The 18,407-nt window shown below is 34.8% G+C and overlaps 1 protein-coding gene across 2 annotated transcripts in view; it reads right to left on the bottom strand.

Annotated features, from left to right (window-relative positions):
• Nucleotides 1-18,407, bottom strand: part of AnxB10 (Annexin B10) — a 76,740-nt gene that overhangs the window by 24,402 nt on the left and 33,931 nt on the right. For both annotated transcript variants that reach the window (XM_069846739.1, XM_069846738.1), the window contains exons 2-4: nucleotides 8,666-8,759; nucleotides 4,520-4,696; nucleotides 1,463-1,667 (exon numbers count right to left, since the gene is read on the bottom strand). In XM_069846739.1, the coding sequence (XP_069702840.1) occupies nucleotides 1,463-1,667; nucleotides 4,520-4,696; nucleotides 8,666-8,683 (400 nt within the window). In that variant the 5' untranslated portion in view covers nucleotides 8,684-8,759. The remainder of the gene's footprint in view (nucleotides 1-1,462; nucleotides 1,668-4,519; nucleotides 4,697-8,665; nucleotides 8,760-18,407) is intronic.

Genomic DNA, 18,407 nt, shown 5'->3' with positions numbered 1-18,407 from the left:
TTTTCGTCTATAAAAATGAATTGCATTTTATGTTCTATATTTTTTTTAATTATTTTACATGGGTAACTATTTAAAAAATTATATATATTTTTTTCATTTTAAGGGGATTTATAAACAATCATGCATTGAAATCATTTTTCCATCTTCCTTTACATAGTAAGAAAACTTCAATGAATGAAACAGTGTTCTTTGTTAAACCAATATTTTTAATTCTGATTGCTGCCAAACTATGAAAGATATAAATATAGTATTTCTTGAAATCCATATTTAGAACATACAAAATAACCTACTACAATATTTTTAACTTTTGAGACATCACGATTCAAAAACATACTCTTTTGCATGGAATGACCCATATGAAAGAAATGGTCCGACTGATGTCTTATAAATCCATTTTGTACTTCAGGATCGGTGTTATCCGAACTAAAAGGCTGTGGTCTGTTGGAATTGTAGTAAGAATATGTTTCGTCTACTACTTCGGTAGACATCATCAGTGGAAGGGTACACAGAAGCTTAAAAATCTCCTTAGCATGCCAAGGACGAAACGTATGGTTACAACAGTTCCAGCAGACCACGTTCCTTTAGTCTGGATAACACCAATCCCAATCAGTGGCGTAGCCAGCGGGTGGGCCAGGTGCGCCCAGGTCCACCCAAAAAAATATATATGAGTTTTGCGTTTTATATGGAAAATACTCAACATTAAAACTAAACCATGGATCCAGAGCAATAGTTAGAGTCGATAGTATTAAGGTAGGAAGTCAAAAATGCGTTTATTGTTTCAAGAGCCAATTTAACCATGTTGGATTGGGCCTAAAAAATTGTTTGGCAGCGATAAAAAGAAGGACGCTATGGAGGCTACTGAATTGTTACATCAGATAGAAAAATTTTGACACCTTATTAAGGCAATGATATAAAAGTTTTCAAAGCTCTGAAACGAAGAAAAATTCGACAATCATATCAAGCACAAGGCTTTGTAATCTAGCAATTCTATCCATTGAGAGGGAGAAAAGTTGGGACTTGTTAAAGGAGCCATCATCAGCGATCAACAGATTCGTTGCCAGGAAATCTCGACAGCTCCAGTTCACCTTATGAAGCGTTTGTATAGGTATGCCTTGCATGATTGTTTATCATAATTTTGCATGTTATTAAATAAGACTTCCGAGAATGAGTTTCAAGAAAGTTGACAGCAGCGGCACTGTCAGGAGATGGGTCACGTACTTTCTAAATCCTGCATATTTGGCCCACCCAAAATAATTAGTCTGGCTACGCCACTTATCCCAATGACACCAGCCATGAAAGCCTACATTCTAACATTTTGTACTTCATCAATTAAATTTACATAATGTTGTTCCAGATGAACTGTAAATAATTTTGCAGAGAATTTGATTGAAAGTGAGGGTAAAGCTGAAGATATACGAATTTGGATAATACTGCCCCACACGGTATCTGGCTGAATACTCACTCCTCTCGTAGGCGTCCACTATGTCCTTCACCTCCTTGTTGCTCTTGCTGCAGAGAATCTCTATGAGCGTGTGCTCATCAGTGCCCATGCCTTCCATCGCCTTGTGTAGCTGCTTGCACAGGTAATCCACTGGAGGAATCACCAGCGCAACAATCACATCCTCAAAATGGCCGCCCAACTCACTCTTCAGATCTTCGATCAAGTCCTGCAACAAAATAACTAATGGCGTGCAACACATCTTTAACAAGATGCAGTCAGTACATTTGTTTAATAATGGTTGTCAATAGACTGCTCAACTTGAAGGTATTTTTTTTTTATATTTTACGCACTGTATCAGAAAATTAAATATATGGTGAAAACTAGTGTCATAGCAAAACATTGAATAGCACAATATTTTTATTTTGCTTTGGTTTATTTGTTTAATAAATAAAGAAGCAAGTACAGCTTTATCTGGAAAGAAAGCAAAACAATAAAACGAATAGTATGTAAATGAATTCTGTACAACTAATACCATTCAATAGTACCAGTATTTGAAAAACAGATTTTTTCGAAGATATTTCTGTATTGTCTTCGTTCTTGTTTTTTGTACTCGTACTATCAGGACAAGAAAAAATGTCCTACAAAACTTATTTAATGTGTAAATTGTTAATTAAACTGTATTTTCAAGTAATAGTAAGAGTTAAATCAATAGGCTTACCAGAAATATCACATAGAGGCAGCAATTTATATACAGTAATAAACTTCCACAAAAATATCGAAGAACTTAACATAAGAAAATTACAAAAAGAGGTACCGTAAATTGGGGTTACTTTGAACACAGAGGAAACTTTGAACATTTTTTTCAGAAAATCATATTTAGGTTTCCACATGCTGCACTTGTTATAGATGAGGTAAATTTGGTACGAGAATGATTTTTATGATAATTTACCTCCACCTATAACAAGTGCAGCATGTAGAAACCTAAATATGACTTTCTGAAAAAATGTTCAAAGTTTACTCTGTGTTCAAAGTAACCCCAGTTTACGGTAAAGAACATTTTCTTAACACTGCCATTTTGCACAAATGAATATCTAAATTTAATATTTCAGTACCGGTAATTAATGTTCTCTCCTTGATACTGCCCTTCATCATTTTATATGTTCCAGATAACCCAGAGTTGAAGACAAGACAGGGTAAATGAAACAAAGACTGGATGGAACAGTGGAGACTGAAAATCGAACTTAGCGTATATATTTAAGATTTTTTTTTTTTAATTTAGTATTAAGTTGTACTGTAATATATATTACCTTGTATAATTCATACTATTTTCAATGTTTATTTAAATTAATTGTAGTTTTACATACAAAGCTTATTTAGAATTAAGTTTATTTGTATTTGTATCATTTTTCTTCTGTACTGACGATCCATGAATACTTGTAATTTTATCAGTTAATAAAGATTTAATCTAGTCTAATTTAATCTGTAAAGATTCACGACATGGCATTTGTACAATGGCATTTATTACAAAATATCAGTATATTTTGACATAATTTTTCTAGGACTCCAGGGAACATGGCGGGATCAAAATTAATTATGGGTAACTATGAAGAATTACATTTCAACTTCATTTCAATTATTATTTCTCTTTGGTTTTTATATTTAATTTCATTTCATTTCATTAATAAAAATATATTTGTGATATCATAATGTCGATATTAAAAATTATGCAAATGAAAGGTGATACATCAACCAAAAACAACAATAACTGGAAACAACAGTCGAAATGGAACGTTACTTTCAACGTTTTACTGTAATAAATTATTTTTAAACTGAAGAAGTAATTAACTAGGAATTTAAATGCAAAATAAACATCAGCAGATGCCCACTACACATACTGAACAGTATCAAATAATATCAATATTGGTGCCTATTTCTTTTATTTATTTACCAAGTCCCCATGAAACAATAAAAATTTGTCCATGTTGAATCTTTCGTACGCTACTTTTAACACTTGAATATAAATAATTGATTAAATGGCGATTTGGAGACACAAAGGCTCTGAGGATGATGTCAAGTAGCACTGAAACAGCTATAAGTCGCACATTCTGACATAATTAACACGAGTAAGATCACCATTTAATCAATTATTAATCAAATTTGCTGAGATTTCTAACGAACACCAATGTTATCTATTGAAATTACTTACTTTCTAGATTATAATATTTATCCATTTTGAATCTTGCCTACATTACTTTCAACACTTGAATATAAGTAACTGATTAACTAGCGGACTTACTCATGTTAATTATGTAAGTTTGTGCAGCTTACAGCTGTTTCGGTGCTTCATCACACCATCCTCTGAGCCTATTAGATCTCGGCGTCATCTCGAACTTCTCTGCCTGTTATGTGGGTGCGTTTGATTGTTGAAAGGTATTCAAAAGTGGAGTCAAGTAGTGTGTGTGTACTGAAATTGATCTGTGTGTTGAGAATTTGAAATATACAAACACACTAAAACACACCCAGATCAAATTCTCAACACACAGATCAATTTCAGTACACACACACACACTATTTGACTCCACTTTTCAACACCTTTCAACAATCAAACGCACCCACATAACAGACAGAGAAGTTCGAGATGACACCGAGATCTAGTAGGCTCTGAGGATGGTGTGATGAAGCACAGAAACAGCTGTAAGCTGCACAAACTTACATAATTAACACGAGTAAGTCCGCTAGTTAATCAATTACTTATAATATTTATGTTTACTTAAAATCACTGGTAAAACCTATGAATAGAATTGTTCCAGTATGAATTCCTTTATACTCTGCAAGATTAAAAAAAAACAGTAGGTGAACACGACAAAAGTTATTTTTTTTTTATTTCTGTCCCTATAAAAGGTACGGTTTTATGAGCTGCTCATTGCCAAATTACAAAATTCGTAACATTTAGTAATACTGATTGCTTTCTTTCCTCATCTTCATAACATAAATACGATTTTGGAAAATGATACATTGTAAGGACCAGGCCATTAGTAGGTTTCTGAAGGGTATCTATTATTATATCACGTCACTTACACGACCATACTCCTCTGTGAAAAACTTGGCGATTTGCTGACGCTGACTGTTGGAGCGCTGGGTGAGGATGTCAATGATGGCCTGCTCGTCTGTGCCAAAGCCCTTCATTGCAGCCCTGAGTGCCATTCCATCGTCTGCAGCACTGAACCCAGAAGCTGGCGTTACCGTAGGCCGAGGCTGAAATCAACGAACAATTGAATCGGTCATTGCAGAAAGGGGATAAGTCATAAAATCTTACTTCTGAGATAATCAATAAAAACTGTTTTCTTCTTCCAATACTGGAATAATCATTATAAATATTTCTTCTTACTTTGTTTATGAATAGTGAAGTCTAATACATCATGTTAGACATCTGACATCTCAAACACTCTTGTTTAAAGTTGTTTAATCGAACCATGACTTATCCCCTTTCTGAAAGGAATTGTTAAATATAAAAGAAAAAAAAAATAATTTACAATTTTGGGCTAATGTAATATTTGAAAACAAACTAAATGTTAATAATTACAATGATAACGATGTTTTTGTGTGTAATTACTACATTACTGTCACCATTTAGGCCTACATAATTATTTTTACATTTTAATCATTATTCCTACTAAATAAATGTACCAATATGAGATTTTATATCACAGTTTTAATTCAAAACTCTACTTTTAAACTAATACTTAGAAACTGCATATAGGAGAGCACAATAAAAATACACTAAAGTACTACACAAAATCATGTGTTTCAATTGTTATAGAGTGTATTGTTAGACGTTAGAAGCCATGTCATTTGTAGATTCCTTGTCACAAGGTGGCCAGTTCAGGATCTCTTCGTAAAAGATAGTGTATTCCAATGAAGTGTATTGTCTCACTTTCGATACATCTCCAAGTTTTTTTCGTATTAATGGGAATTCTCCCATTGTATGCTTTTGTGTAGGCATTACTATGCTTCCAGAACCTGGTTTTTTCATACAGAATCTGTGTTTCCTCATTTCACTACCAATGAACAAACTGGCAGTCACACATCCTGGATCATCTTTAGAGTAAACAAATTCACTGAAATGTGCTGAAGAAAACGTAGTTATCTTTCCCTTTCTTCCTCAGTCTGTCTAATGAGGTGGTTTTCCTGTAATACTCTGGCGACTAGTATTTAAAATTCAAAATATCATTAGTAGTAACTGATTCTACAGAAAATCTGTTTTGTGTTTGCCTGGTGGATCAAGGTGTTGCATTGGTCTGGCACGTATTATACCCTGTCTGTCTTCCTTAGTTTGCCTTCACTACACCAAAGTTGCGGTCACAGGGAAGAAATGAATGGCCTCGTTGTGGAAAATAATGAATGATTTTGTTAAATCTCCCCATTTGGGTCAGTGCAAGCAACAATCTAATTAAAGTATGATTTTTATTTTGCCCTCCACAGTTATCAGAGAAAAGATACAATTCCTTGACTGAAGAAGGGACATTATTTTCGATGTAGTTCAGAAGGAAGGAAGGATTCATTTGAAGATTCGTGGCCTATACCTTCATGATAATAGAAGTGCGCCGTATAGTCTTTGAAATTGTGAATGTTGAAAATTGATGACCCAAATTTGCGTTTAAACAAACGCAGAGTAGTTTCTTACTCACATTGTTCTCCTGTCGTACGGGCTGCTACAGCATTCCCAATTGAATTGACGTTCCAATGCTTTCAGTTAATTTTTCTTATTTACATTTCTGTGGTAGTTAATTTCATTGCGTTTACGTTTACCACTAATAACACAGTTTTCTTCCCCTGGGTCACTTACTACTTCTGGCTTGTCTGTCATTTTCCTTATCAGCTGATGGCGCGTAACTTATTAGATCCGCAGCACTCGGTTGCGTCACATCGTCAGTCAGTGCAGAAAGAAGGTAAGTCGCTGACTTGTCCCCTTTCTGCAATGACTGCGCTGCTTATGGTACTCTGCTTTGCGTTGAGAATGAGCAAATTTGTCCCATTTCTGTATGGAAATGTGTGTGTAGGTCTGGAGAAAACAATGGCACTCTTAACTCATTTTCGCGTTTTTCATGACTTATCCCCTTTCTGCAATGACCGATTCAATTGTTTTCAATTTGCTCATTTTTAATTGTACAATCAGATACAATTTACTATAACATTTTGTTCAGTGCGTCAAAGAATTTACCAATTTTAGACAGCCATAGACTTATTTGGTTTATTAGTTGATTTAGTTTTGTTACTTGCTTTATCATCATATTTTAATTGAGATGTGGGAGTTATTTTTCCTTCGTTCTGCAAATAATTACAGGATTCTTTCATTACAAGGTAGTCTGGAACTTCGTTTTCAATTGTTACAAGATATCGCAACCATTGTGGGGCATTTCCTTCATCGAAGTTTCCAATCAGAGAGATATCTCATTGCATTTTCTCATTTCAATAGTGTTTGAATTTAATATTGTCCGGGTAAGGTAAGCGTTCACTACATTGTATCGCACTCATCAGACGCATCACATGGATCGGAAAAAGACTATCTTTGCTGCAATTGTTATGTAACCGCCTCTCGACAAATCCGTCCACGTATCTCGGATGAGCAACTTTTCCGATGCGTGCGATCATGGCCTTCTTTAATAAATCAATTTTAATTACTGTTACTATTATCTTGTGCCATGTTCAGTGTCGCGCCAAAATGGCAGACGGAAAACTTATTTCGCTTGTAGAAAATTGCGAAGAATTATATAATTTGAGGCGTTCCCATTATAGTAATCAAGTCATTTCTTACATATATATATTATGTAACCAATATTTCTTTCGTTTCTTCCTCTTCAATTATGACGCATGAAGCAATTACAAATTCTTATTCGCTAACAGTCATAATTAATAGACCTAACCTCAACTCCTCTGTTTTCAGCAATGTCAATATCGTACGATGTCATGTTTTAAACAGCTGACAGGAGAATCCGATGAGGTGGAGCCGTTACAGTGAACGCACTGCACTTATAATATCCGTTGCGTGCGATTCGTACGAGGAGTGCGATACGATGTAGTGAACGCTTACCTTTAGAGGTTTTAGAATCACCAAGAACAAGAGTTTTAGTAAACACAGTTATTTACAGATGTTTTAGCACAGTAACTAATACTTTTCCATCAAATCCGTCAACTCTGGTCTGACGCGACAATAAAAACGAACAGAAAGAACATTTTTCACAGCTTCCTGCTCATCCATCACAGACTGAGAGATCCATCTGTGTAAATATGAAGCCATTTGTCGTGTAGACAATTAATGTTTGTTGATTCTACCACAGTCTACTATATACAGTCACGAAGCTTGAGTTTTGAGGGTGCTAGAAACAATAGACTGTGACGGTACTATTTTGCATTGCCAATGAGGCGATATTAGCGATCCTAGTGGTGAGCAACTACCTAATGTTTGCATATTTACTACGTATTGAGCTTCGCGACTAGACTGTGATTCTACTGTCAAATGTTTTGAAATGGTTGTACTAATCGCGGAGTTTTATAATTGCGTAGTTTATTTTAATTTCATATTGTAGAATATGATTGGGTTTTGTCTGTTATAACTATATTTCGTCTATTAACAGGAATTTCATAGTTTTCTTGTTGAACTGTTACTTTTTCTCTAAAATGTCTTGCGTTTTTTAAGTACCGGTATGGATATAAACAGATCAGCGCAGGCCTACTGAAATTTTTCGAATCTCCAGTATTTCGCCCTGAACCTTTCGACGAAGTGTAGATTATTGTGTAAAAGCATCACATCATGACATAATAATTATGTAAGTTAAATGAGAAATGGGAGGACCTTCTACAGTCAATATGGCGCAACTAACAATATACAGGTAAATATTTTCGAGTGTTATGTTGAAGATATTTGCAATCGGAAAGTAAAACCACGTGTTTACCACTGTATAGATTTCAAAGAAGACAATAACTGAATAAAAAAAAAATTATGCCTCCTTTGGTTCACTTCTTTTGGAGAATTACAATTTTTTTTTTAATCAATAATCAAATTTCTACGTTAAATAATGCATTTTCTTCCATATCAATCTCAACTATAACTCAACATTTTGAACTATCCCTCAATAATTACAAATCTAAGCACATAACAATGCAACTTACGTTCCTCACAGCCTGCAGTGAAGTCAGGACGCTCAAAATAAACACGCTACTTACTGTGTAGTACGTCGACATGGTGACAATCTGAGGGTGGGCTTCTCTGACACAAGCAAGACTGCCTGCTATCCGATAAGAGAACTGCTGAGTGCAGCTGGAAACAATAAACATACTCTATAAGGATGATGATGCAAACAGAAATTCTTACCCATCAGACAGACAGGCACTGAAGTAAGGACAATGACATTCTTACAAAAACTAAACTGTCTTCGCTACATTGAAAATAAATCAAATTATTTCCATCTTCTTAATACTGGTACTAAAACACTAATTCCAGAAAGACAGTACGATATTACAAAAAATAAATAAATAAATACAAAGATAAAGTAGAAGGAAGAAAGCTGACGATGATTTTGATGTGGTGGAGGAGAAGGATCAGTCAGCAATTTTAACAACGCTGTATCAACTACGCCGTTATCTAGCGTCAATGGAATTGGTGACGGAGAGTCAGAATTTTGGTGAGATGAGTCCCAGAACCCAGGGACGTCGCTAGGGGGGTGCGAAAGGGTGCGCAAGTACCCCATAAAAAATCGGAGCACCCCTTTCCGCAATTTATTAAAAAAAAATACTAGGCATAAGTTATTTTGAAGAACAAAAACAAACAATTTCTTGGATGTGAAAAAACTATGTCCCTTAATATAGCGTTATGGATATGCTGACCAATAATAATAATAATAATAATAATAATAATAATAATAATAATAATAATAATAATAATAGTAATAAAAATACATAGTAATAATAATAAACAGATGTATAGTATGCGCTCAAGTGCATGAGAGAACATTTTGGATTTTTTATGTACCACATTTTTACAACTCGCACCCCATTTTTAAATCTCGCACCCCATCCGCACCCCCCTTGCCATGATCCTGGCGACGTCACTGCCAGAACCCACCAATGGGTTACCTGACATTCGCTTTATAGTTTAGTAAACCTTCGGAAAACTGTACAAGACAAACAAGCCCAAGCGGAATTCAGGAGGAGATGCAGAAAATGAATAAAGAGATGGAACAGGACATGAAGAATAAGGAGGTGAACAGAAAATGAAAAATAAGGAGGTGAAACACGAGATGAAGAATAAGGTGGAACAAGAGATGAAGAATAAGGTGGAACAAGAGATGAAGAATAAGGTGGAACAAAAGATGAAGAATAAGATGGAACAGGAGATGAAGAATAAGGTGGAACAAGAGATGAAGAATAAGGTGGAACAAGAGATGAAGAATAAGTTGGAACAAGAGATGAAGAATAAGGTGGAACAAGAGATGAAGAATAAGGTAGAAAAAAATATGAAGAATAAGATGGAACACGAGATGAAGAATAAGGTGGAACAAGAGATGAAGAATAAGGTGGAACAAGATATGAAGAATAAGGTGGAACAAAAGATGAAGAATAAGATGGAACACGAGATGAAGAATAAGATGGAACACGAGATGAAGAATAAGGTGGAACAAGAGATGAAGAATAAGGTGGAACAAGAGATGAAGAATAAGGTGGAACAAGAGATGAAGAATAAGGTGGAATAAAATATGAAGAATAAGATGGAACACGAGATGAAGAATAAGGTGGAACAAGAGATGAAGAATAAGGTGGAACAAGAGATGAAGAATAAGGTGGAACAAAAGATGAAGAATAAGATGGAACAGGAGATGAAGAATAAGGTGGAACAAGAGATGAAGAATAAGATACGAGTAGAACAGGAGGTGAAGAATAAAGTGGGACAGGAGATGAAGAATGAGGTGAAAAAGGAGATGAAAAATAAGGTAAAACAGGAGATGAGGAATAAGATGGAACAGGAGATGAAGAATAAGGTGAAAGGGAAATGAGGAATAAAGTGAAAAAGGAGATGAATAAGGTGGAACACGACATGAAGAATAAGAAGGTGGAACAGGAGATTAAGAATAAGGTGGTGTAACGGGAGATGAAAAATAGAGAGGTGGTTTAAGAGATCGAGAATAAAGATACGGAAACTAAGGAATGGGAGCAGGAATTAATAAAAAGGAAGGTGCGAAATTAAGTGTGATTAAAAGGAAATAGAAAATTTAAAATGAGGAGTATGCAGAGCTTATGAACTAGATGACTAGTCGAAGAAGAAGAAGAAGAAGAAGAAGAAGAAGAAGAAGAAGAAGAAATGATAATAATAAATAATAATAACAAAAGAGAGGAAATGAAAAAGCGAAAGGAGAAACAGAGGAGGATGAGAAAATAAAAGACGGCAGACAGTATTAATTTCTTTCATTAGTCAATTATAGAAACCCGCTTCTTTAAAAATCTATTTTTGTACAGTTTATAAACGCATGGCCTACAGTCTGTGTATACGCACAGGACATCTGTTCCTCTGGTAGGGATTTCAATTTCCGGATTCTGGCTTTCGCCACAAACAACAAACTACAGCCCCATGGCATCGTTTAAATAGCCAAACTAACACAAATATTACAGGCCGCAGTCCAGGAAAAACCTTTCATGCCCAACAACCTGGCTTGGGAGCTGCATGGTTGCTTAGGTATTCAGGTCCGGAGTTCGAATGCTCTATTCTAGAAGACAAATTTTTGGACCTCCTCACAGAAAATAAAATAGGCCTAAGTTACTCTAATACTATGAGTTTTCTGAACTATAATTTCAGGTAATATAATTTCAGAAAATATATCGCTATTCAGGTCTTTGTGGACCTACAATAATAACATGTTCAGCGAGGGAAATTTTCTTTTCCCGGTTGGAAATGAAACAGGAATGCAGAACTTGAGGAAAAGTCCAGAATGGGAGGAAATTTCACGTCTTCTTCCCCTTTAATTTGAACATTGCTATGAAGTTTTGTATATACAGTAAATTTGTGTTTAAGAGACAGGTTGTAACAAAACTAACATAATTCAATTTAAATCCTGTCCAAATTCAACCTCGCAAATTTCTAGAGCAATAATTAACAATAGATACCTGTCAGAAACAACAACAACCAAATTTCTTGGCTTAAAAATCGATAATTTGTTAAATTTGAAAAAATCATATTAAAGAAATTATCCCCAAACTAATTCAGCATGTTTTGCTATTAGATCTATGCAAAAGATAGTAAATATCAATACCTTAAAAACAATATACTTTGCATACTTCCACTCGGTAATGAGTTTTGGAATAATATTCTGGGGAAATTCCACAGATAGTAACAGTATATTCCTATTACAAAAAAGAGTAATTAGAATAATAGTAGGTGCCAAATCTAGAGAATCGTGTAGGACTATTTAAAAAAAAACTACAAATAATACCCATGGCTTGTCAGTATATCTTTTCAATAATAATCTTCCTCCTGTGTAATCGTGAAAACTTTGTCACTAATTCAACAGTTCATAGCATAAATACACGTCAAAAAAATGACTTTCATACTCCATCAAGAAGTCTATCATGCTATCAAAAAGGAGTGCGTTATATGGCAGAAAAAAATTTTTAATAGCCTCCCTATCGATATAAAAAATGAAACTGAAAACATAAGATTATTTAGGGCCAAATTAAAGAAATACCTAATTTCTCACGCCTTCTATTCTGTAGGTGAATTCATGACATTCAGTAACGCTTCATGAAATTGATACTAAAACTTCGTGTTGTACTAGTTATTGTAAATCTCTTCTGTATATATTTCATCTAGACTGTGACTATAAATTAAGACTTTATAACACAGTAGAACTTGGTTATAACGACATCCAAGGGACCTTAAAAATTATGTTATAAACGAGTGTCGTAGTAACCGAGATTCACATTATCAATCTAGTGAGGTGGAAAATGGAAAATAACAAACTTAATTAGACTTATTTTAGATTTATGTATTGACTTTTAAGCCTACAATGAACATAATAAAATACACGTAGGTCTACAATTATAAATACAGTATTCTGTATTAAAACAGTTTGTTCAGTACTCACCAAACTACTTTACTTAGAAGTGAGGTAATCAGTTATTTTACTCTGGTGTCTTCTACTTGCCCAATACATACTTTCTAGGGCTAAATTACGTTCTATGTTCATAATTTCAGTTGCAATTTCACTGCTCCCTTCCCTAGCTTCATAGAGCACGTTCATAATCCTGATGACTTCTACAGCGTCACTCACTACTTTTAGTGGCCATACTGCGTTAAAATGCGTGCACTTAGTGAAAACTTCCTGTCGAAACTGATCTAATACCGCATGAATTCGAGCAGATTACAATGGGGTGGGGAATCCGCCTGCATTCCAGAGGTCTATGACAGAAGAAGACTGTAAAGAATTTGTCAGGGTCAGATTTCAACAAAATATTTCTTAAAATACTTTGGTTCTTAGAAAATCTTATTCCAAACTGAGTTTGAAAATGACGTTATATACGAGGTAGACGCATATGCGTTTGTCGTATTAAGCAAAGTAGAAAAGCATATGTCTTATGGGGAATTAGTTGGGACCACAGAATATTTGACGTTATAGGCGAGGTGTCGCACAAATGAGGTCGCTATAACCAAGTTCTACTATAGTATTAAGTTTTTTGACTTGTTCCATATTCTAGCTGTGAAGCAATGTATGAATACCATGGAATGTTAATAAATACAATACAATACAATACAATTAATCGGTGCGGCAGTGCAGATAAGAGTATGATTTTCTTCAGCTCACCAAAAGATGGCCCTACTGGACGCCCAACAGTCTACTGCTGCTGTCAACACCGAACGCTCTTCTTAGCGTGCAAATTGTTTCTCACGGTCACTCATTAATAATACACTGCTAATGCAATGTGGACGAACGTATCTCTCTCTCTCTCTCTCTCTCTGAATCTCGTAGGGTGGGGCTACAAGCCGAGAAATATTTCTACACACACTGAAGGTTCCCATTTATTAAGCTTTATAATCCATATAGCTACGCCAATGGGATGATTGTGCTTTAAGTTTAGACCTCAATCACAGTCTACTATATACAGTCGCGAAGCTTGAGGTGTTTTTTTTACAAATCTCGTGATAAAGCGCTCCAAGCGGTTAGCAACTAGAAACAATAGACTGTCCATGGTCGACTTTGGACTGTGTCGTATTTCTATCGAGTGCTAGCTCCTTGCGTATTTCACATTGATGCTTGTGAAATGTTTGTTATTTGTTATAATGAAAATGTTAATGGCTAAAATATAATAATTGGAATAATAATATGGGACAAGGAGGAGACGTTTGTAGTGCTATAAACTGTAGCAACAGTAAGAGAAAGAGGCCAGAGTTATCCATTTTCCGATTTCCGAAAGATTCAGAAAGGTTCCTGGGTTTCCACAAGAATGCTGTGCAGAAATAGAACTGTTAATTTGGAAGTTCTTTGTGACTGTTAGAATACATTATATCCTTAAATTTCACAATGAAATGTTTCAGTCTAACCGAAAGGATATTAGATACCGGTTAAAGTTCTGTCACTTAGGCTACTTAGGTTAGGTCTACTTTTTTTTTCAGAGGATATATTTTTAATTGTCGCTATTAATTTTGTTATTATTTTTATGTGTTATTTTACTAAAGACGTAGAAAAATTAAGTTTGTTTTAATGAAATTTATTCATCACGTTTTATTTTCAATTCTGGTGGGATTATTATTGCTTAGGCCTACTTTTTTCTTCAAAGGATATGTTTTTAATTATAGCTGTTAATTTTGTTGTTATTTTTATTTGTTGTTTACTAGACACGCAGAAAAAGTCTGTTACAATAAAATTTATTGATCACGTTTTATTTTCAATTCTAGTGTGATTATTATTGCTTAACCTCATCCCACTTTGTTAACTACGTAAGCCTACACTACAAGTACCGGTACGCGTAAGTTACTCCATTAATTCATATTTCCATTATTATTGTTGTAAAGAGAAATGCAAATTAATATTTATTGGTTTCATAGTTAATTATCGCTATAATCTTGAATGAGTGAAGCTATTATAGTAAATTTCAGTTCGTTTTGCACAAACAAAAATTATATTACTTATTTCTTGCAGGTATCTTCGAGTTTATGGTGGAATTTAATATACTTCATTAAAATAATAAATTAGCTTTATGCATTTAATATTTCAATAATGGAAGGAAGATGTTAATTTTTCCAAAAGAACACGACAACGAAAGTGTAACATATTTTGTCGGCTGCTAGGAGAGAGATCTGCGATGATGAGGCGATAGTAGCGATCCTAGTGGTGGGCAACTACCCATGTTTGCATTTTTACTACATATTGAGCTTCGCGACTGTATATAGTAGACTGTGCCTCAATCCTGCAGAAATTAGATACTGATTAAAATCAAAGCTCGAAGTTATAGGCGGAGAGAGAACCGTTTCCTTGACGGGGGGGGGGGGGGGGTAAGCAAAACCATAGAATCCCCACATAACGGGGTTATGAGGGACATCATTTACCTCCTCCCCCCATTACAGCTTGACCGTGGTAGAGTATATCTGAATACTTACTTACTAGCTATCCTATCCTGAGCAAGATTAATCCATTCTCTATCATCATATCCAAACTCCCTCAAATCAATTTTAATATTATCCTCCCATCTAAGTCTCGATCTCCCTAAAAGTCTTTTTCCCTCCGGCCTCCCAACTAACACTCTATATGCATTTCTGGATTCGCCCATACGTGCTACATGCCCTGCCCATCTCAAACGTCTGGATTTAATGTTCCTAATTATGTCAGGTGAAGAATACAATGCTTGCAGTTCTGCGTTGTGTAACTTTCTCCATTCTCCTGTAACTTCATTCCTCTTAGCCCCAAATATTTTCCTAAGCACCTTATTCTCAAACACCCTTAACCTATGTTCCTCTCTCAAAGCGAGAGTCCAAGTTTCACAACCATAAAGAACAACCGGTAATATAACTGTTTTTTAAATTCTTTCACATTTTTTGACAGCAGACTGGATGATAAAAGCTTCTCAACCGAATAATAACAGGCATTTCTCATATTTATTCTTGTTTAATTTCTTCCCGAGTGTCATTTATATTTGTTACTGTTGCTCCAAGATATTTGAACTTCTCCACCTCTTCAAAAGATAAATTTCCAATTTTTATATTTCCATTTCGTACAATATTCTGGTCACGAGACATAATCATATCCACATCCGCGATGTTTCAGCCCGAGTTCTATAGGACTTTAACTGTAGGTCTACTACAAATTATTATAGGGCGTAACTTAAAACAATCTCCCTCTTTTTCTCTCTTGTACAGAAACACGTGCATACATCAATGAAACTACGTAACAGTGCTAACAGAAAGTTTTTTATATGAAGTTTACCTTCCTGAAGACATCAATGCAAATTGTAATTATTTTATTCAATGTCGTCTTTAAGTTTACACATTAGACCAGGATCACTTTTCTTTTTTCTGCATTGTTGTGCGGTATGTTATTCATATTTCTCCAAGTGGCGGCCTGAACACCTGCAAACTTCTAACACATGAGTACAGGCTGTTACAAAAGAAACATCACAGTGCTTCCATTCCTCAAATGAGGTATAGAAATTCTTATACATTCAGAAATTAAAAATAAATATTACAGTCCAGACACATGATCTGAAGACATTAATTCATCAATTTAAGCACAGAAACTTAAACATAAACAAAAGCAAAAAAGATTTTTTGAATTTAATATTTCCTAACGTTAAGTTAATAGAAAAAAAAGTTCAGACAAGTTCCGGGGGAGGGGCAATACTCCCATATCCCCCCCCATAACTTCACCTATGCTCGAAATGGACAGGAGCGGACTGAAACGACGTTCTATTTCGTGATTTTAAGAAATCTTTTCGTTCCGTCACGTATTGGACTGATATTTAATATTTATTAATTAATATATCCCTTATCGGGGCAAGTTACCTGGTTGAGGTTTTTCCGGGGCTTTCCCTCAACCCAATTTGAGCAAATGCTGGGTAACTTTCGGTGCTGGACCCCGGACTCATTTCACCGGCATTATCACCTTCATCTCATTCAGACGCTAAATAACCTAAGATGTTGATACAGCGTCGTAAAATAACATACGCCTAACTCTTAATTGAACGTTCGTTTTCAATATTCACCCCAGACTCTATGCGTAAAAGCAAGGAAAACTGAACAGAGTATATGCAGCTTTATGTACACATAGGCCTACATGTGAATCATTAATTTGAGGCAACTTTTACACAATAATAATAATATAATAATAATAATAATAATAATAATAATAATAATAATAATAATAGTAATAATAATAATGTATAAACGGTAAAAAATACACACAAATACTGTACGTTCTAAGACCTGAATAATCCAAAAATGGACAAGTAAGTATATGATATGATTAAAAAAACAGATCCCTTGACACACCGTTAATAAATGGAGAACATTGTTTTGAAATCATGTTCAAAATAGTTTCTTTTCCATCTCCTATAACTTCATAAAATTGAAAATAGGAGTTGCAAGCAGACTTTCATACTTTTAGTCACCTTGTGTAACTAAAAAGAGAAAAGAGATCGAAGAGGAGATAGGTCGAGAGTTATGAATCACCATCAACACAGCTCCACGGAAGTCAGGTACAAGGTACAACACGTCTAAGAAAAAAAGTAATCTAATAACGTCATAATTTCAAACGTGGCCAGAGTTCCAGAAATCCTTCCTGAGCTTCATAAAACATGCGATGTGATTCCCTGGCTGAGGATATGGAATTCAAAGGAGGAAAATCAAGGTGCACAAAAAATGTCAAACTTGAGAAAGCCTATAAATATCGGTGGCAAGTCAAGGGCGCGCGTAACAAATGGCGAGGTAATGTTATGTCGTGCTTCGAATCGACTTCCTCTGACGTCACGTACCGTGATTATAATCTTCTGCGGTGCAGACTTTCATTTTCTTTTGCTTAATGCAGTGGTTGCTGCAAAATCAAGCGAGAATTCTGGCTACTCTGTTTACATATGAATCACCAGACATACGTAACAATTCATGCGTTTCCATAGTGACCTTCTTTGCCGGAAACAGAAGAACATCGCTTGAAGCAGTTTACTTGTGCTGGATGTTAACGCATGAATTATCTACAGTATAGTAATGCCACAAGAGGTCTGAGATTTGCCGATAAATCCACGAGCGAAACGAGTGGATTTATTTCGGAAATCTCAGACCTCGAGTGACATTTATTAGGACTATTTTGTGAATAAAATGTAAATAATATATCCCTAAAATTCGCTCACAAAATATTAATAATTATATATTTATGAATATTTAAGCTATTCAGACATCGTGAAGTCAAATGAGATGAATAAAGATTACTGCAATAAAAAAACTGAATGTTAATCAGTAATGCCGATTGAGAAAAGCGAAATACAGGTTTAAAAATGTTAATGACATGTACTTAATTTCTCTCTTGTCATTATAACAGAAATACGTTTTAATTATCTGCTGATATCATAATTTAATTTAAACATTTTATAGTATAATTACAAATAATCTGATTAATATATTAATTAAATGAACAATTGTTATGAAGGAGTGTAATTTTCTTTACATACAATGGACATGGAATTAGAAGATGGAGATGTAGATGTGGAAGTAGGACTTCGCACTTTATTTAGTACAATAGATTCATGCTCATGGATTTACGTGGAAACAGTTGGCGACACTGACTAAACAAAAGCACGACCATGCGATAAATTGATATCGATAAATCGAATTACAGAAATTATCGTGATGTATGACTGTGATTGGTTGGAATTCAAAATTTCATTATACTTCATTGGCCGAAAATGGTATGACGTCATAAACGAAATAGTCCACACT

This window comes from Periplaneta americana, chromosome 15, assembly GCF_040183065.1.
Source record: "Periplaneta americana isolate PAMFEO1 chromosome 15, P.americana_PAMFEO1_priV1, whole genome shotgun sequence".
NCBI classification, from domain to species: Eukaryota; Metazoa; Arthropoda; class Insecta; order Blattodea; family Blattidae; genus Periplaneta; species Periplaneta americana.
The sequence above is the reverse complement of the archived record's forward strand: the minus strand, read 5'-3'. Positions and strand labels throughout refer to the sequence as shown.